Here is a 22,029-nt window from a genome sequence, read left to right as displayed (position 1 = left end):
GCCAATTAAGAAGATATATGAGCATAAAATGATTGTAGGCTTGTAGCAAAGATGCAAATATTAAGATGGATGTGTAGACACACTAAGATGGATAAAAGTAGAAATTAGGTATTGAGAGAAAGGCTAGGGGTTGTGCTTATCTCTGCAATTATGCGTGAAAGTAGATTAAGATGGTTTTGAACATATGCAAAGGAAGCCTCCCAATGCACCTATGAGAAGGGTGGAAAACATCACAATTGATGGAAAGAGAGTTTGCAGTAGGACTAGAAAACACGAGAAGAGCAAATTAGAAATTACTTGAGTGAGAGGACATGACTAACTGGCTAAGGGTAAAACTAGTTAGAGACATCATATTTGTGTTCTACACCTTGGATAGTCAACTGCGCCTACATGGCTACACCTATGTGTTGTTTACGATGATTGCTATCATATCTTTTTAGTCATGTTATTAGCAAAACTAAAAACTTTTATCTTACATTGCCTATCGAGTTTTTTTGTAAGGCCTTGCCTTGCTTTGCTTTCCTTTACATGTTTTTCTCGACTTGAGAAATTTTGGCTGCATTTTTCTTTTTCGATATGATTTATGGTTTTCCATCTTTTCTCGGACTTGATTATAATTTTATGAGTAGAATCTACTGCGTATGATGATCATGGTGATAATGATGATTCTCTTTGGTTCCTTTTCAGATTCCAAATGAGAATAACAAATAAGATCAAAAGTGATAATAAACAAAATTACTATATGATAAATAATTAAGTATAAAAAAAAATAACTTCAATAAAATAATTTTAAAATATAAAATAACTTAATAATTTTATAATATCGCTTTTAATTTTTTTGAAATAACTAAAAGAGATTTGACGCGCTAGTTTAAATCAGAAAGAGTAAATATTACTTTTTTATGACATGAGTTGAGTTCCTGTCTTTTCTTAACCTACCTTAGAATTAAAAACAAGTCACTATTGCACAATATTTTTAGTAAAGTGACTTGATAGTTTATATTATTCATAATCAATTAAAAATTAAAATTATTACTTCTATAAGAAAATAAGTAAAAAATAAAATTATTTGAGTAATTTTCCGAAAAAGTTCATCTTACAAATTTCAAATTTTATTTTTCAAAAATATGATCAATTCAAATTTAGAAAGAAGATAAACTTCCAATTTACAAGGAAAGTAGTTACCCTATACTTATATATATCTGCAGTGCCTAATTATTCCAAAAAACCCTTGTTATTGTTTGGCGCAAAAACTCGAACCTCCTCCAATGGCGTCCGAGTTGACTCATGTTCAACACGCTCACATGGCAGCCATTATCGGCCCTGATCACGCCCATTTCGAAACCCTAATTTCTCACCTGATGTCCACCAATAACGACCAGCGTTCTCAAGCCGAGTCATTATACAATCTCTTTAAACAACACCAACCTGATGCACTTTTTTTAAAACTTTCTAATCTTATTCAGTCATCTCCTCACCCTGAAGCTCGAGCTATGGGTGCGATTTTACTCAGAAAAGTTATGACTCGGGATGAATCGTTTCTATGGCCACAACTAAGTGCTTCAACTCAGTCAACTATAAAAACGGTTCTTTTGAATTGTCTTCAACGCGAAGATGCGAAGCCAATATTGAAGAAGTTGTGTGACACCGTTTCGGAACTCGCTGCCGGAATTCTACCCGAAAATGGATGGCCAGAATTTTTGCCTTTTATATTTCAATGTGTAACGTCGGATAATTTGAAACTTCGAGAATCTGCGTTGTTAATATTTGCACAATTGGCGCAGTTTATTGGTGAAACCCTTATTCCACATTTAGATACTTTGCACAATGTATTTTTTCAGTGTTTTGGAGGGAATTCGACGTCCGAGATTCGAATTGCTGCTTTAGGTGCTTCAATTAACTTTATTCAGTGCTTGAATAAGGCTTCTGATCGAGATAAGTTCCAAGATTTGCTCCCTCCGATGATGCAGACATTGACTGAAGCTTTGAATCACAAACAGGAAGCTACTGCTCAGGAAGCTCTAGAATTGTTAATTGAATTGGCTGGGACTGAGCCACGGTTTCTGAGAAGGCAATTGATAGAGGTTGTTGAAGCCATGTTGCAGATTGCTGAGGCCGAGTCCCTTGAGGAAGGAACCATGCATTTGGCGATTGAGTTTGTGATTACACTTGCTGAAGCAAGGGAAATTGCGCCGGGTATGATGAGGAAGTTACCCCAGTTTATACACCGTTTATTTGGGATATTAATGAATATGCTGCTTGATATTGAGGATGATCCTGTATGGCATAATGCTGATACTGAAGATGAGGATGCCGGGGAGAGTAGTAATTATAGTGTTGCGCAGGAGTGTTTGGATAGGTTGTCCATTTCGCTGGGTGGTAATACGATTGTACCTGTTGCTTCGGAGTTTTTGCCGGCTTATTTGGCTGCTCCAGAATGGGAAAAACACCATGCTGCTTTCAGCTTTGATATGTTTGGCCCAAATTGCTGAAGGCTGCTCAAAGGTTTAATTTTGAACAACTGCATTAATTTTTCATTCATATTCGATTATGATTTGTACATCGTCTCATTTTTATGTCGTATCAAGATCATATGGCTTTGGGGATTAGAGTTTGGTCATTGACTTGCGTTTGCATTTGCAATTGCTTTTGTAATTTGAGTGGACAGGTGATGACAAAGAATTTAGAGCAAGTGGTTTCAATGGTGTTGAATTCCTTTCAAGACCCACATGCCCGTGTGCGTTGGGCTGCCATTAGTGCAATTGGTCAATTGTCTACTGACTTTGGGCCCGATCTACAGTCACAATATCATTATCTTGTCTTGCCTGCTTTGGTGTCAGCTATGGATGATTTCCAAAATCCTCGTGTTCAGGTAGATTTGTTGACTATAATTGTTTTGTTACATGTTTCTGCTTTAATTGTAGTATTTGTAGGATTTGTCAAGGAACCAACTCAACCAAAAGCTTAATCTGATGGTTGAGGCCATAGAATATATTATATACTCTAACACGTCCCCTCACACGAGAGCCCTTTTGGGCTAGAAGTGTGGATGCAGCACATGCTCTCTTCATGCTTGGCGCTTAATATTCCACTTTAAATGAGGGGTGGTTGAGATTTGAACCAGTGACCTCTTGTCATGTTGGCTTCTGATACCATGTCAAGGAACCAACTCAACCAAAAGCTTAAGCTGATGGTTGAGGCCCCAAAATATGTTATATACTCTAACAGGATTTGACTATGACGAATGATCTTTGGTTTTTAGTCTTGCCTTTAATGGAAAAGAGAAACAATGATGTATTGTGTGTGTGTAGGGGGGAGGGGGTGTATCGTTGTCCTTTTGCTATCAAGCACGAGTTAACTATTTGTTCTACTTATTTTAAGATGCTGAAAAACCCTAAAGGTGTTCTCTTTCTGATTGCGATAGGATTTTGATCATTATGTAATTTTATCCAGCTAGCATAGGTGCTTTGAAAAAATTACATTAGGTCCTCCAAATAAGTTGAATAAGCAATGGTAAAATTTTCAGATGTTGGTGAATGTATAAACCAGGATCTACACTTCATTGTTCTTTGCTGTATGATTTAATAGCCTAGTGTTTTTCTGCGCAGAAAACCAGGAAGATCAGTGATTTCGACTGATTCAACTTAGATCTTGTACAAAATCCCCCAAGATGTGGCGGATGTGAGATTTAAAATCAAGGGTAGCACCAACATATATAAGAAAATATAAAGGAATTTTTTGTTTGTAAAATAACTACTCAAAACATTTTCATCACTCCAATGATTATAGCCAAAACAAAGTTGGATGTTAGTAAATGTTAAATTAACACAAATTGAATAACTCAAAACACAATTGTTAACTGCATAAAACACAATAATTTTGAAAATAACACAAATATTAAATGAAATTGAACAAAATTATACCAATAATATCAATAATACAAGGTAGATCTAAATCTACTAAAAAGTATGGTAGAAAATATATAAAGTACACACAATTTGAATTAGATATCTTTAAAGAAAAAAATTTATGCGGAATTTTACAGAGAACGAAATCAAATACTTCCGTTGTTTTTATAATTGTACCTAAGGTATACTGATGCAATTTTTATCAAACACTCTAAATTTTTATATTGTCGTTGATATGTAAGTTAAAATATACTATGTTGCCAGCTTCATTTTTTAATAAATTAATATTTAAATTTGTGCATTGTCTAATGTGAAAATGTAATAAGTGCAAGTGAAAGAACGAAGGAAGTAGTAGAAGTACTACTTATTAACTTACTCTAAAAGTATAAAGGATAAAGTTGCATTCTAATTGAATTGCATCAATGTATTCTAAGTGACTTATCATTCAATGGTTACTAGGTTAGGACTAATAGTGTGTAGTTTAGACTGTGCATTACTGTTTGCTTCATTCTTTTTACGTATTGATTTCATGAAAATACTCAAAACAAAAACACAAGTAAACCAACAAAATGAGTGACTATTGCACAAAGACGAGAGATTTGATTTCCACCGTTTAAGACACCCAATACTACTACACAACTACACGTTCTGATGTCCACACTCCACCACGCCACCACGTCCACGACCGATAGGCGCATAGGCATAGTCACAAAATAGAGGACTAAAGAAGACCATCATCGTTCATCAAATGCCAACGCTGTCGAATACCACCATCAACCGTCAAATACTCGAATCTCTTAAAGAGTTGAAGAAGAAGAAGAGAGAAACAAACTCATGTTTGTGGGCACACTTGATTTTATGATGAAGTAGATAAGAAATCCTTAAATTAAAGGGGATTGCACCATAAAACCTATAAATTTTTTCTTAATTTTTTGATGGGTAGCACTTGCTACTCTAGGTTTGTATATGGATCTGCTTGGATTGCTTATTAGTTGTTTCATGTATGAAAGGAGTTATGTTTGTCATAAAAGTAGTGGTATATATTGACCGTCTCGTTAATTTGGCTATTTGATATCAAACTAAAGGTAGTTTGGCTGTGATGTTTTTAAAATACAGCGATTCTTGATATAAAATTTTTGAAGTAAGTAGTATTTATATTTGAAGTTTGAATTATTGATGTCAAAAAAAATAAATTTGAAGAGGGGACGGTGCTCTAAACATTTTTCTTAAAGGAGAAAGTCTTGTGGGATTTGTAACATGGAAATGGGCTAGTTTTGACTAAAATAGTTTGATAATCCCTCCAATTCAATTTAGTTGTTCCATTTCATTTTGGATACATGTCAATGCACTTATTAAATCTTTAAATCTTTAATATCTCTAATTTAATTTGACATAACTTAAAAAATATAACTAAAGATTATGAAGAGTTGATATTAATAATTTTTGCATTGAGGTGAATCATATAAGATTCCACCTGACTATGTTTAAACTAATACTCCCTCCTATTCAACACATGTGTTTCATTTCCTTTTTTAGTTAAGTCACTCTAAACTAAATGTTCCAATTCTATTTTTGGTTGTTAACATTACTAATTTACCCTTAACAAACTTACCTTATATTACACGTTTATCCATAGGAACCCCACTTTACCCCCTCAAAATTTGAAAACACTACCATTTCTCTCTTATCCATGTGGTCTCATTCAACTTTCTACCATTTCTCTCTTATCCATCTGGTCTCATTCAACTTTCTTAAAATTTGCGCAAAGTCAAATGGGACACATATGGTGAATAGGAGGGAGTATATTAAGAATAATATACAAATTAAGAGTGATTAATATAGTTTTAAAAAATAAGATATCTAAATAGAATTGGAGGGAGTATATATTTGTGATCAAACAAGTTGCCATTAAACTAAGTTTTAGCTAATATATTTACACTGGTACTGTAATAGCAATATTAACTTTCAACATGGCATACGATTAATAAAATTTGTGCTAGCAACACACAAGTTTTGGATAGTGGATATGCTTCTTAGATGTGTTTTGCTGTTGCTAGATTGTTGGATACTAATTGCTGAATACTTATAGCTTAGTTCTATAGCAAATTAATATTGTTTTTGAGTATTTTATATGAGTTGTCTTAGCTTATACAATACCATAATCGTGCCTTTCATGTGAAATAATTAATGACCTAATGCTACATAAGAAGTTGAAGGCATCAGTTAGGAGGTCTGTATCCATTCTTCATCTCTTATTTGGCTTGCTTTGCATATACATGGATAGCTAAACACGAATAAATAATAGCAAGGTTCTTTAATTTGTGCCAGGAAAAGTATGAATATGTGCTTAAATTTTAAGATTTATGTTAAAATGGTGTTTTCTAATAGCAGAGAGCTAATACAATGCCTTAACCTTTCCACTTTTTTTCTTTCTCGTCTAGTCTAGTCTTTCTTTTATGCTCATCGAGTCATCTACAATTTTGGAAATAAATGTTGCTGAAAATGTTTGCACCTTAGTTTACTTGGTCTTCTTCATTTTCTCCATCTTGTGCATGATAGGCACATGCTGCTTCTGCGGTGTTGAACTTCAGTGAAAATTGCACCTCTGAGATCTTGACACCTTACTTAGATGGTATTGTGAGCAAACTTCTTGTACTCCTGCAGGTATCTTTTTGACATACTTTTAACGTTGATCTGTATCTTCATTATGTAGTAAGAATTGCATCATATGAGAATTGTGTATTGCTGTTTTTCTGTTAATGTGCTAAAACTAATTTTCTTTATTTTCTGTGCAATATTATCCAGAATGGGAAGCAAATGGTCCAGGAAGGTGCTTTGACTGCATTAGCGTCTGTTGCTGATTCATCACGGGTACCTGACTACCCATGCATAAAATAATGTCATAATGGATAGATGCATTTTTGTAATCATGTTATTATTGACAATGGTCTATGCAATCGCAGGAGCTTTTTAAGAAATATTACGATGCTGTTATGCCATACTTGAAAGCTATATTGATAAATGCAAACGACAAGTCCAATCGTATGCTACGAGCAAAGTCAATGGAATGTACCAGTTTGGTTGGAATGGCTGTTGGGAAAGAGAAGTTTAGAGATGATGCTAAGCAGGTAGTCTGGAATGCATATGTCCATGTTCACTACTATTGGTATTCTTGTACTGGGTAGTCTTTATTCATCTTGATTTACCGTGTCACTAGTGGGTTCCTTATTTTAACTTGCTGTTACTGCTGTGGTACTTGTAGAATGTAGTTGAAGCTCATTGTCTAGGAGCTCATGCACAATGATCTTAGGCTTTTGTCTTTTAACCATTCATTTCAGTGGTACATGTGTTTACACTTGTTTGCGACTGGCCATATCAGCTAAGGTATTGGTTCTTCTGTATTTTCCAGGTCATGGATATTCTTATGCAACTGCAAGGATCACAGATGGAAGATGATGATCCAACCCCTAGCTATATGCTTCAGGTAACCAGACATTGTTTTGGTATTATGTGCAGTGTTCTAGCAGTCATAAACAAAAATATCCTTTTAAGTGTGGATACCAATTTTCAGGCATGGGCAAGAATTTGCAAATGTTTGGGGCAGGAGTTCCTTCCTTATATGAGTGTTGTTATGCCTCCATTGCTTCACTCTGCTCAACTAAAGCCTGATGTGACAATCACATCGGCAGATTCTGATATTGACTTTGACCAATCTGACGATGAGAGGTAATGTTATCTGAATTTACTCTAGTATTATTTTACTGTATGACACCTTAGTTGCTTATGTTCAACCTTTTTACTTAGAGATCTTTCATACTTGAATTCAATTTTCTGTTTATGTAGTTGACACTATTGATTTATGTGAATTTATCTACAACTATGTCTTACACGTCCGTATAACTTCCATAAATGTTGATAAAAGTATGAATTATGAAACCTTTCATTTCACTAGGCTTGCTTATTTGAATGAACTGATATTTGCTTCATGATATGCCTTCACAATTTCACATATCCTTAAGAGTATCTTCTGTACAGTTGTACCATGTGCATATGTATAGAGCGCATCCTGATTTTTATGCCTTCACATATCCCTTTGAGTATCTTCTGTACAGTTGTACCATTGGCCTACATATAGAGTGCATCCTGATTTTTATGCTTTATTTGCAGCATTGAGACAATAACCCTTGGGAACAAAAGGATTGGAATTAAGACCAGTGTTCTTGAAGAGAAAGCTACAGCTTGCAATATGTTGTGTTGCTATGCTGACGAGCTGGAAGAAGGTTTCTTTCCATGGATTGATCAGGTCATTTTAGATGCTCTTTAAAATGCCTATTATTCGACCTCTATCTTTTATTTTAGGGGAGTTGCAGCTGACAGATGTTATTGTAGGTTGCACCTACATTGGTACCACTTCTTAAATTTTATTTCCACGATGAAGTCAGAAAAGCAGCTGCGTCAGGTATTTGGGTTGCTAGTTGCTTTAAGGCTCTTATTTTCATCAACTGTCAGCTTTATTGACATATTTTTTCCGTTTGCGCATAGCCATGCCTGAGTTGTTGCGTTCTACTAAATTGGCTGTGGAGAAAGGGTTGGCCCAAGGTCGCAATGAGTCTTATGTTAAGCAATTGTCTGATTATATAATACCTGCATTGGTTGAGGCTTTACACAAGGTATATTGCAGTTGTATTGATGAGCTTGATTGGTAATGTTTATGTCACTTTGTAAGTTTTTCATTTGACATATCCAATCTTGTTACGCAGGAGCCTGAAATAGAGATTTGTTCAAGCATGCTTGACGCTCTTAATGAGTGTGTACAGGTATTTTCGTTCGGTGATATTTTAAGCTTTGAACTTTCCTTTATTCAAACAGATATTTATGAACACATTTTTTTTTTTTTTTTTGAATTTTGAGAAGGTAGCTCTTTTCCCTTTCTGCCTTCCCACTAACACAGTAACACTGGACAATGATCTATCTCCAGAGTCTTTTGCCAGAGGCCCATTTTTAAAATTTGATAATAGATTAGCGTATTTATTTGCAAGAGAAACTAACTCAATTGTTTTGTTAGATTTCTGGAACACTTTTGGATGAAAGCCAAGTAAGGTGCATAGTGGATGAGATAAAGCATATTATAACAGCGAGCTCCTCTAGAAAGACAGGAAGAGCAGAAAGGGCTAAAGCCGAGGATTTTGATGCTGACGAAGGAGAACGTATTGAAGAAGAAAATGAACAAGAAGAGCTTTTTAGTCAGGTGAAGTTTTGATAGCTTTCTAGGCCTTTATACTTTATTTATGTAATTTAGAATCATTTGTTTAGTTGGTTTAAACATGTACTTTTTTATATTATACTTTTTGTTTGTCATTTGAAACAGGTTGGTGATTGCTGAGGCACTTTGATCAAGACGTTGAAGGCTTCTTTCTTGCCCTTCTTTGATGAGCTTTTATCCTACTTGACACCCATGTGGGTGAGTTCGATTTTCCCAGAGACTTCAGTTTGTTCATGCAGTTATTAGCTTCTACTTTTGTGATCTATAGCCTTCATCAAGCAGTTATTTTGTCTTGTTTACTCGTGTCACTTTTTGTTGAGGTGGTTATGATTGCCCCCCCCCCCCTCCCCCTCTTTTTAAAATTTTGGGAAGTTTAGTGAAGTTTGTAGGGCTCTTGTGATATTAAGTTAAAATCATTTGATTTTGTTTAGCCATGTTTCTTTCCACAGCTCATAATCATGTGATATTGCGGCTTACTCAAACTTTGCTTTAATGCTAATTGAGCACCTTTGCCTAGTTGCTAAAGTTCCTGTTGCGGCAGGTGTTTCTAAGTTGATTTCTGTTCTCGAGTAACTTTTAAGTAAAAAAAATATTATTACTGTCTAGAGATTCACCAAAAATGATCTGCTTCTAGGATTGCAGCCCTCTATTTAGACAGGGCTTGAGAAGAAAAATACCTCTGGTTTTGAGATTAAGCTTGAAATTGAGCTTTATTAGTAAAAATGTAAAAACCTTTTGTACCTATTTTCATGTTTGCTTCGTCTCATGTAAGGTTTTAATCACATGCCAGGGCAAGGATAAAACAACAGAAGAAAGAAGAATCGCTGTTTGTATTTTTGATGACGTTGTGGAGTATTGTCGTGAAGCAGCACTTAGGTGGATTCTTTAATGGAAATTTTCATTTAAAAGTCCAATCTTTTGTCTATGTTCTGGCATATTTATTGCTTTTTTTTTTTTTTGAGATGCAGATACTACGATATGTTCCTTCCTTTCCTTTTGGAAGCTTGCAATGATGATAATTCAGATGTTCGGCAGGTGACTTTGAATTTCTGTTGTATTTGTGTAATCACAAGAGTTGCATTTAGTAATATGATTTAATTGTATGACAGGCTGCTGTTTATGGTCTCGGTTTTTGTGCTGAGTTCGGTGGTTCTGTGCTCAAGCCTCTTGTTGGAGGTATGATTATCTTGCTTTGTTGTGCTATCTCAAGTTGGACTTCATACTATCTGTTGACATGTGAATTGGAATTTTTTTCAGAGGCACTCTCAAGATTGTTTGCTGTGATAAGGCATCCTAATGCTCTTCACTCAGAGAATGTGATGGCATATGATAATGCTGTTTCAGCTCTTGGGAAAATATGTCTGTTTCATCGTGATAGTGTTAATGCTTCTCAGGTAAACCTGTTATGCTGTGCTATTCTTTTTTTCAGTTGATTATTGCTCCCTTGTTTCTTAAGTGGTCGAAATTATCGTCAAGCATTAGATTATATTATTTAATCTGATATTGAATTCTGAATTGACATCTCGTTTTTGCTAATTTTAATTTACAAGTATGCTGTTTTCAAATATATACCAACTACGTTTCATTTTAATTCTTGTAACAATATTTCATTATGACTTGATAGATTATTCCTATGTGGTTGAATTGCTTGCCAATAAAAGGAGATCTGATAGAAGCCAAACTTGTGCATGAACAACTCTGTTCCATGGTTGAAAGGTACACTTGTTCTCACTTTTCTTGACCCGTAATATTATGGACTGATTTTCTGTATCTAGAATTTTGATAAAAGTATATATTTGAAAATTTTAACTTATGTGTATTTATGAGATATAATGGTCAAAGTTTGGTCTGGAAAATGAAATAGCAAAGTGAAAGAATCAAATCAAAAAAAGGAAAAATGAAATCATTATAGGTTATTCTTTTTATCTACTTAAAGTTATGGAAGCGACAAAAGGTCTGTTCTCAAGTTGAATTGTCTTCAGGCATGCAATTATTTAGATCTTTATGTTACATAATATGCTATTGTATAAAGATTTGAAAGCACATCGCTTTGTTCTGTAGGTCTGATAGAGACTTGTTTGGGCTTGATAATCAGTATCTGCCAAAAATGTTAGCCGTATTCGCCGAGGTAAGCTGTTCTGCCTGATATTTCATCGAAACGTATTGTACTTGAAACAGTTACCCTTGTCACTGGGCATCCAAAAGTCAGCTTCATCTTTCAGATATCTGATCCTCTTCCAGTGCCATGATCTGATGTCATTCTTGCTTATATCAATGAGAATATAACTTTAAAAAGTATTATCGAGTACGGTGGAATTAGCCTCCTGTTTTGCTATATTTCATTAGTAAAGTTTACCAAGTGAAGTAGCCCATTTTTTGGATGCTTATCTTTTGTTCTTTTGTGGTGGTTGAAGGTGTTGTGTGCGCGTAAAGATCTTGCAACAGACCAAACTGCTAGCAGAATGGTCAATATATGGAGGCAACTACAACAAACTCTACCCCCTTCTGCTTTTGCTTCAATCTGGTCCTCCCTTCAACCTCAGCAAGCGCTGGAATTGCAGTCAATCCTCTCCCAATAATTTATTCGTCTTCATTTCTTCTTCATGAGCGATTCCACTCATGATGTGAGCCGCCCCATTTTCTTCAATTTCATTATTCTTATATCATAATATTCCATCCTCAATTTTGATTTTTTGTTGGTGGCATAAAGCTGTGGATAAATCATAAAAGTGATGGGGGTTAACCGAGGAAGATACGATTTTGGTTTACAATGTGTATATTAGCATAGTTGCCATGATCATCTAGCTGTGTTGCGGTCTTGCGGAGGTATTAAAGCGGAAGAGGAAGTAGAAGCGGAAGTAGATGATGATAGTTTTTTAGAAGCAATTTTGTAGCAGTTTTGAGCTCTTTTTCTGCATTTTTTACAATTCTTTTTCCTCAATTTATTGTTTTTAGTTGAGTTTTAAGGTTGAGGTATATTTGTTTATTAGATTTATTATTATAATCGTACTAAATAATTTCTATAATAAAATTTTTTTGGGTGTTAATTTTTTCCTCTTGTAACGTGTCTCATCAAATTTGCTACGCCTTTGACAAGTGACAAGTATTGGGGAGAAATCATTGTAGAATTATTGTTGACAATGAATAACGAGCAATGAACATTTATTGTAAGAGCCAAGCTATCATATGTACAGGATGAGCAAGACAATGTGACACAATTAACATGTGTAGAAGCTTGCTCGAATGTGCAATAATGTGGAACTAGTTAATAATAGACTATCAATAGATATGGATTGCTCAAACGAGCAGCAAGAGAGGCAATAGAATTTTCATGGTGGGTGCTTGAATGAGCACTTTGAGCAATAGGTTTGTCTATACAATGCATGGTGAGCGAGGTGCCCCTTCTTGGAAAGCAAAGAGTTTGAATATGAAAACCTAAAAAATTTTTTCAATGATCGTACTTAATTGCATTTGTTAAGTCTTGAACAGACCCGGTTCACACTTTTTTAGTATGTATCAATTTAATAGTAATATATTATTTAATGATTGTACTTGATTGTACTTGTCAAGTGAAAAGACTTACTATTTTAATATCTATTAAGATTAGTATAACTAAAATAGTATGGATCAAGTTCATATAATATTTTCTCGGAAAAATTTTAATAGGAAGAGTTAACATTTTAAATCTTAAGACTAGCCATCAATTATGGAAAATCTTAAAGAAAGGCAAAAATTTTCACATCCAAAGCCCATTCCATAGAGTACGTTTATAGGTATAAGGAGAAAGAATTCGGACGGAAATCGTTGGAGGTTGAGAAAACATATGGAGATATTAAAAGTGAGATTAAAATTATTAAGATTCGATATATTTCACTAAGATTCGTTCGAAATAAAATATTTCAAAGTTTGGCATTGAAACTTGTTGGACATTTGCCGTTCTATATGTGGAAAATTTTGAAATAAATGAGATTATTTATCTACTTAATTTCAAATATAAGATTCGGGAAAACTTATGTCCCAAAATAAGCTTCCGTACGTCCAAGTATAGCCTCGGGTAAGTCGCTGTTACTAACAGCGAATAAGGGGAAAAAAAAAATTAAAAAGCTGAAAGTCGCTGTTACTAACAGCGACTATCAGGTTTTTATTTTATTTTTTTTTAATTTAAAAACTAAACTAGCCGTTGTTAATTAGAAAAATAGCCGTTAGGAATGTGAAAATAACCGTTGTAATGTTGTTGTATAAATAGGTCCATCATTTCTCATACTTCATTTTATCCATTCTACATCATTCTTCTTCTTTTCAATCAATTGTTAAAGGTAACATAAGGTATTTTGTTAGTTTTATTATTATAAATGTAAATATTATTTTTGAAAGTTCACTTACGTTACTATATTATATGTATTATGTAGATGTCAAAGGAGCATTGTATTGAAGAGCTTTGTGATTGTGGTTATGAAGTTGAGATTAATACTGATTGGAGCAACTTCGATCCAGGGCGTGAATTTGTTGCTTGCCCTTTCTACTTGGCTGATGGATTAGGATGCACATACTTTCGCTGGATTGCTCCGGGGGGTACAAAATGGCAGAGGGACTTAATAATACGGCTTGAGAAGGAAAAACAAGAGCTTAAAGATGAGGTATTTAATCTAAAGAGACAAATGGATGATATGGCACATAGGAAAGAAGAGACTGAAAGAATTATGAGAAAGTTAAATAAGCCTTCTTAGTTACGGACGCTAGTTTAACTTAATGCATGAAGTATGTAATTGGATTTGGATTTGTTGAACTTGCTTGAAATTGTGTTGAATGTTGGATAGCAACATCCTTATTTAAATATGATTGTATGTTTGTTTTTGATTAAATTCATGCTGCATTGTTCGCGGAATGATTCATCGCCCAAAAGTCTGAGTACTTAACATCAATTCACTCATAATAAACGTGTGATACTACGGTAAAAATATATACATCTACATATATGTTACAATTTACACACAAAAGACCAACAGTTACAAATGAGTATGTACAAATGTTCAATAATTACAAAACTATTGTAATGCTAATCCTCCTCCTGTACCCTGTCTAATTCTGACGGTTTACGACGCCTCCTACGTTAGTAAGATGCAGTCGCATGACGCTCGGGTAGGGGAGGGGATTGATAGTGTAATGATGTGGCACCCTGTGAGGACCCGACACCGTAGTCCGGGCACGTTAAGTCAACCTCCTCAAGATGAACGTCGGGGTGATGAGGAGATGACTCGTACTCGTACGTAGTGGTGTGGGGCGCAGTCACTACACATGACATATAGTTTAAAATCACCACCAAATGAAAAAATTTATAATAAAAACGAACCTCAATTAGCTGTAGATCAAGAAGAATTACTTAATTGCAAGCTTGTCAACCTACATTAATGTGAAAATTGATTAAAACACAACAAACCCTAATTTTTCGAATATTGAAAAAAAACACAAAAAAAATTACCTTAGGTCGATCTAGGAAGACTACAACACTAATTACTGGTACAAACTTGAAATTTGAGGACTTTAGTTGAAGGATTGAAGTTTCTTACAAGGTTGGAATGAAGAAGGAGAAATCGTAGGGATTGCAAATGAAAAAAAAAATCGCGAAATGAACTGAGGAAGAAGATGTCTGGAAAATTATAAACCTGATAGTCGCTGTTAGTAACAGCGACTTTCAGCTTTTTATTTTTTTTTTCCCCTTATTCGCTGTTAGTAACAGCGACTTACCCGAGGCTAGGCTTGGACGTACGGAAGCTTATTTTGGGACATAAGTTTTCCCGAATCTTATATTTGGAATTAAGTAGATAAATAATCTCATTTATTTCAAATTTTCCTATATGTGTGGGTGGGGCTAATGTTTTAGAGTTATTGTCTTATTATTTTTAATTGGGACAATAAGTCAAAGCCCCATAACGTATCAATCTCAATTCAAGATCAAACATCAATCTATATATCTATGCTCATAAAACAAATTTACATTATAAAATTACCCGTCAATAATAATCACATATAATTACCCTCATAAAATCATATGAGCTCAATTATTTTTAGGCAATTTATATTTTGTCAATTGTCACATTCAATTCAAATTTCCTATTTGTCTTGAACATCAAATTTCGTAGAGCCACCATCGAAATAGTAATTGTGAGGTGAATCGAAGATCTTCCATCTTTATCATGTTCTAACATTAAGAACTTGATTGCGTTGAAATGCTTAAGTATTGACATGTGGACAACTGTACCTTAATCATCATATTTGTTACCCTTCTTTTAATTATGTAAATTGTAACTAAATTTCATTTGAAATAAATTATATAAAATTTAACAAAATTTATTGACTAAGTCTATAATATAAAATAGCTTAAAGTAGGCACAAACTTCTTCAAAAATGTATGGTATATGGACAATTCACACTTTATATAGTAATGACATTTTTAAATATTGTTAATGTCAAGTGGGAAGACTATTATGTGCTGACTTGCTGTTTGGCTAAATATGCCCTCATATTTGGAGGTTTCTTTTTTTTTTTTTTCTTTAGTTGATGAATACCTGTGCATAATACCTCCTCCTTTCTAATATTATGCTTTACTTTCATTTTGTAGCATCCAAATGAAAATCCTTGTATTAAATATAAATATTGATAGAAATACCAAATTATATAGAAAATGGGTTTATGTGGGGTCATTATGTTGATAGATATTGTTTGCCAATAGTCTTGACTCTTAAAATCACCGTTTTTATAAGAGCACCTTTAATGATAATAACAATTATGTCAGATCTTTAATTATAAAAGATTTAGGTTGATGACATGAACTAATTTAATTCTAGTGGTTATCCACATAGATTTTTGTTCTCTATTCATTTTAATTTTTATCATCTCAATTTATAAGTTTAGATTCTTCATATCTTTTCTATTCATGTCCTCCAAGTTATCTTTGGTCTTTTTCATCAACTTTTTTAAGTCTTTCAAGCTCTAAATTTCCTATCTTCCTGATCGATTTGCTAATACTCTGTCTTTGTAAATGTCAAACCATCTTAAACTATTCTTTTATCTTTTCTTCAATATTTGCAACTCATAATCTTTTTTATGTCTTCGTTTCGAATTGTATCCCTCAAGGTATATCCACTCATCCATTGAAGCATTCACATTTACTCCCATCTTTCTACTATAATCATTTCTAAAAGTCTAACATTATATTCATATATATAACAGTACTTCGATAAAACTTGTCTATAACTTTAAGGGCACAACTCGATTTTCATAATATTTCAATATTCAATCTCTATATTTGCCACCCATTACTCTGAAATTTGGGCCCAAGATATTTAAAATATCCATTTAAAGTAATTTAATGGGAGATAAACAATTTTTCCAAAAGAAAAGATTACATACTACCTCCGTTCCAATTTAGTTGTAACATTGGAAGTATATACACTATTCACTTAGCTCCCTTAATTTGTGATTAATTTTTAATCTATAAGTTAAAACTGAACCCAAGCTGTAACTGATTATTCTAACCGACATATAACCGTTAACTGAGATTACCCGAACCTAATAGTGACCGACCCGAGTCATATCCGACCCGAATCATGCTCGAGACCGAACTCGATCCGGCTAAAACCGACTTAACACGAACGAAGTTTAGATCGAACTACTGTAAATCTGAACCAATTTTTTACATAGAAATATGATCAACTCATATTCAATCATCTTATTAGTTATTTTAATAAAGTGTAAACATTTTAATAAAATAAATTTTATAAATACATGGTTTCATATATTTAGAGTTAATAATCAATGGTCAATGTTTATTTAACTACTTTTAATCGAATTAGATGAAAATTGATAGAACTTTATAATTTTAATTTCTGGTTAAACAAGTAAAAGTAACAATGTAATAATGATCAATAATTGATTTGCATTTTCACTATTTTGCTTTAAGTAAAGGAATCTTATCATCAATTAAAAATGACTAACAACTTAATCTGATACTGACTCGATCAATAGTAATTAGTAATTCGCAATTCATAGCCGAATTCTACTTGAAAAATACTCGAACCCGATCCGTACCCGGTAAAACCGAATCAATTATCAACGGATGACAACCCGAGACCTATTGAAACTCGATACGAACTTCAACCGACACCGAACTGATGCTAACCCGATAGTTCGAATAACCGATCTTCAACCGAACCGTGACTAACCGACCCGACCCGAGTGTGACCCGTAGCAACACGGATCGAAATATAATCGATCCGAAATACAATCGAATCGAATGACACCCATCAAAAACGACTCGATCACCTGAATGAACACCTCTAACTACAGAGCTATCATGTAGAATTTACAAAAAAAATTTTATCTAACACAAGAAAAACGAATTTTTTCCCAAAATAATGCAATCCTTTAAAAGTATTAATTTGCCTTAAAGGGAAAAATATTTTCTTGATTACTGTCCACGTAGGACAGTTGAGTTTATTTTTTTTTCCTTTTTTTTTATAAAACCGCTTCCTCAAATAGCGGTTAAGTGAGGAATTCAAACAAAATCATTACATGAAATGGCGTTTTACAATTTAAAAAAAATAAAAAATTCCAGGTAAACCGCATCTCAGGTGGCGGTTTTAGTTGGTTTATAAAAAACACCGAACCGCCACTTTAGTATAATTCTTTTTGCTTCGTGTGATAATTTTGAGATTTACCTCATCTCAAAATACAAAGTTAAATTAGTGCGTAGCCGCGTAGGTATTATTCCTTCATAGAAGTTCCTTTGCTTCAGTGCTAAGCACTTAAGTTGTTAAGTTGTGAGGTTATGGGACCAAAACCTGCGCCCCACATTTTCAGCATTTTTTTTGCTTTTTTTAAATTATAGAATAAAGCAATTCAAACAGCGGTTTGGTAAAATTACCAAAACACCATGTAAGATGGCGATTTGCTCTGAATATTTTTTTAAAAAAAATCTGTCTGACGTGGACGATAGATAGAAAATTATTTTTCTCTTTGACGTAAAGTGAAAATTATTTTCCTAAATTACAATACTTTAAAAAAAGATTCAAGTAAAACTCAAAACCTCATAATTATCACGAAAAATTTTAATCTTTAGACATAATCATAATAATATTAAAAAAGTTTAAAGCCTATACATACCATACCACACCCATTTAGACAAAACAAACAATAAATACTCTTGTGCATGTATGCCTTTAATTTTGCCACTCTACACAAATCAAAGTAAAAGCTTTATAAAAATACATATAATAAAGTACTATAAGAACACATTAATTAAAGGGATCATTACATAACAAACAAGTCATCATCATGACATAATTAATTAGGAATGATCAATGATAATTAATTAATTAATTAAGCAAAATAATCAATTGATTATAGGATGATTAATCAGTGTTATTGAGATTTGTTTTGTGCTTGGCTAAAGTATGTTTGTTATTATGCATCCAAACCTTCAAAACTCTTCTTTTAATCCCAATTTCTTGGCAAATTTGTTGCACTTCATCTTCTTCTTGCTTTTGAATCTTCCACCCAACTTTTTCAGCAAATTCCAACATTTTCTCCTTTTGTTCTTGACTAAATTTTGTCCTAAACCTCTTCTTAACCATTTGATTATGATCATGGTGATGATAATGATCATGATGATGATGAGGATGAGGTTTTATCATCATCATCCCAATACCATTCCCTTGATGATGATGAAGATGATGATCATCATGCATGCTCATTGTTATTGATCTTGCAAATGGAATAAGTGCGCCAGAATTTGTTGGGTACCCTACAACACCACAACATGAAAGGAGCAAAATTCAATAATTTTTAAGGCTAGTTTGTTTTACACATATTTTTAAAATTTAGAAGCCTAAAAATAAGTGATTAAATATAAATTAGAGCCACATTAAACTAATGATACTTAATTTTAAGTATAAACTTTAATTTATCAGTCCATTTTTATTGGTCTTAATATCATAAGCAAAGGAAATGTTGTAATATTTTACTCCCTCTATTTAATATCCTATTTGCGGAATTTGCATAAATATGTCTACGTCAATAAATTAGATTGGAACCACAATAAAAATATTTTCAGATGTACAAATTAAAAACTCGGCCACCACAAAAAGTGTTTACATGCACAAATTAAGAAGGAGACCAAAATAAAAATGTATCCAACATGTGTCAAAAATCATGACTTAAAATAAAATTGGAATAATTAGGATGAACTGACTTAAAAAGTAAATGAGATATTTGCTATGAATTGGAGGGAATATTGTTTTATCGGCTATGTTAATTCTTGTATTAGTGTAAGTTCACTCATCTTGCACACGTTTAAAACTGCGGTCATGACCACTTCTAAATATAGACAAGTTAGACATTTGTCTGAAGCTCAAAGCTAAAAAGAATCTTATATCTAAAGTTTATGGTTAATGAAGTAGACACTAAAAAATTGCAATTATAATTAGTTATTTTAGCAATTAAGAAGCATAAGACACGTCTACATTTATAAAGATAATTTATATGGGAGTCCGTATCCATTATTTTGCCAATCACCAGTTAAAGACCAGAATCGACCATTTATAGAGAGGATTCATTTCTTTCGGTTTACCTACCCATAAAATGACAGGAACGACACTGACTGCGGTTGAAAATAACCTTTCTAAGCTGTCATTAAGGAGATGAGGAAGAGGAGTAGAAGAATAACATAGGGTATTTACCTTGAATTTCTTTTCTATGGAAGTTTCTATGACATTTGCAAGCTGAACAAGTAAGAGACTCAATGCTTCCATGTTCTCCATTGGGCATGAATTCACCACATCCGTCAGTTGCATTTCCTCCCATGGATGCTGCATGATTCTTTTGGCATTCTTTGTATTTTATGATCATCATGCTCTTCTTTTTTGTACCCATATCATTTACATCATCACCATCATCATTCTTGTTACCATTACCATTACCATTACCATTGATGTTACATTGTACTTGATGATGATCATCATCCATATTAGTAACATTAGCAGTAGTACTAGTGTTCCCATTGGAGTTGTTTGATGGGATTATGTTGTGTTGTTGGTTATGGGATGTTGATGATGATGGATCATAGTGATGTGGATGATGATGATGATGAGTCATGAGGCTATAATGACTATGAGCATGCTGAACTCCAACAAAAGAACTGTTAATTGGCATGGGGATATCTTCTTCTTGATGATGCCCTGAAATTTCCATTTCTAAATATAGAAAGTGATTGAGGATGCAAACAAAGGTCTTAAGTTAATCAAAAGATAAAGTAGGATATGGGTTTTTTGGGTGGTCTTAAATTCTTAGAAATGTTTCCTTTTATTAATTAATGCTAATTTAAGTAGAATAAAAATTTATAATAAATTCTAAAAATTTCCTATTAGACCGATCTAATGTATACTTATAATTCTAAAGTAATTAATTATATAAATAATCTAATTATATGGGGCTCGTCTCATAGTAAGACAATCTCATATAAGACTTACTCAAAATTAAATAATATGTTTTACTAAAAAAATTTCAACCATCTCTAAATGAAAATAAAATATTATGGCCTAAAATTGTTTGTCTCTTATACTCTTAATTGATTGCCTAGATCTTATCTTTAATCAACAAACTACAAAAAGTATTTACCCTAGTGATTAATACCAAAAACACATGTCACATGATAATTAATTAATTAGGAAAATAATGATATAAAAAACAAGAAAAATAAGGAAGAGTGACAATGTGACATATGGTATACATTGAAGAGTTGTATGGCATAATTTAGTATATATTTTGTTAATAATTAGGAAATAAAAAAAAAGAGAAATTACATGGGAAACAAGCAATGAAGATTAGAGTGAAGAGAGAAGCATACCTAGCTAATAAATTAAGTTAAGCCCTAAAAGTTAAGGTTAGCTTTGTGATTGTTAATAGTATAAAAGCTTAAGAGTTTTGCAAAGGCTAGAGATAGAAAGAGATTGAAGTTTTGAAAGAAAATGGATGGGAACAATGAAGATTGAGATGTTTTGAAGCTCTAAAAATGTTATGAAAGGCCTAAAAAGGTGATAGAGGAGGGACAATGTGAGTGTAGCTTCTTTTATTATTCTATAATCACTTTTTATACTAAAGTTTGCTCTAAAAATATAATTTTGCAAGGTCTCAATTAGAGTAGATATGCTAATAAATTTAGTAGGCACTCGCTACATATGAGTTATCTGTTAAAAAATATAGATAATTAATGGATATGAATATAAAAAGTCTTATCTGTAATGGTTAATGATTAGGTGGTGGATAGAAGACCTTATCAGCCCCACATACTCTATATCTTCAATTACATATCTACAAATTATTGTATGAAGTGATTTCTGTGTGTTATATATCTTATACATGAGTTAAATAGTTCAACTAATATAAACCATAAGATAATATAAACTCCTTATTTTGAGTCCGTCTTACTAAGACGATCTCTAAAAAAACTATGACATACTTTATAATACTTTAAATATTATTTTTATTTATTAAAAATGAAAAATGATAAATCCTTAAGGGATGTATACTGAAATAATCTTGTATATTATTTATGTAATTTAATATTATATGTTCTTTAAAAATATAAAAATTTAATTATACTTTATTAGTTTACCATTTATTTTTTTTGGAAGTTAAAACAATTATATAAAATATGAATTGATTTTAATTTTATATAACATTCTCTTGAAAAATTTAAATTATTAATATCAAAAAGGATTTGTTAATTTTTTGTATAGCTCAACGGCTATAAACACATTATCCATTAAAAATTATTGATAAAATTTGAAAGCATCAAAGTTT

At 32.8% G+C, this 22,029-nt stretch overlaps 1 protein-coding gene and 1 pseudogene across 2 annotated transcripts; one reads left to right on the top strand and one right to left on the bottom strand.

Annotated features, from left to right (window-relative positions):
* The first annotated feature begins 1,207 nt into the window (after positions 1-1,207).
* On the top strand, positions 1,208-12,684 carry LOC130823214 (uncharacterized; annotated as a pseudogene).
* Positions 12,685-18,446: 5,762 nt separating this feature from the next.
* Positions 18,447-21,316, bottom strand: LOC130820987 (zinc-finger homeodomain protein 3-like). 2 transcript variants are annotated; one of them, XM_057686584.1, is made up of 3 exons: positions 21,074-21,316; positions 19,908-20,420; positions 18,447-18,973 (listed from the first exon to the last, which is right to left on the bottom strand). In XM_057686584.1, exons 2-3 carry the CDS (start codon positions 20,416-20,418, stop codon positions 18,582-18,584), a joined length of 903 nt encoding a protein of 300 aa, XP_057542567.1. In that variant the 5' UTR covers positions 20,419-20,420; positions 21,074-21,316; the 3' UTR covers positions 18,447-18,581. The 2 variants fall into 2 exon arrangements, with proteins under 2 accessions (XP_057542567.1, XP_057542559.1); XM_057686576.1 differs by having other exon boundaries at positions 19,908-21,287.
* Positions 21,317-22,029: the final 713 nt, after the last annotated feature.

This window comes from Amaranthus tricolor, chromosome 1, assembly GCF_026212465.1.
Source record: "Amaranthus tricolor cultivar Red isolate AtriRed21 chromosome 1, ASM2621246v1, whole genome shotgun sequence".
NCBI lineage: Eukaryota > Viridiplantae > Streptophyta > Magnoliopsida > Caryophyllales > Amaranthaceae > Amaranthus > Amaranthus tricolor.
Note: the sequence above shows the minus strand (reverse complement) of the source record. Positions and strands in the feature narration are given on the sequence as shown.

What these genes read in the sequence shown, in the direction of transcription:
- LOC130820987 (XM_057686584.1), bottom strand. Translation starts at nt 20,418, where the DNA reads ATGGAAATTTCAGGGCATCATCAAGAAGAAGATATCCCCATGCCAATT. An exon ending in CCATAGAAAAGAAATTCAAG is followed by an intron (nt 18,974 to 19,907) that starts GTAAATACCCTA and finishes GTGGTGTTGTAG; the next exon opens with GGTACCCAACAAATTCTGGC.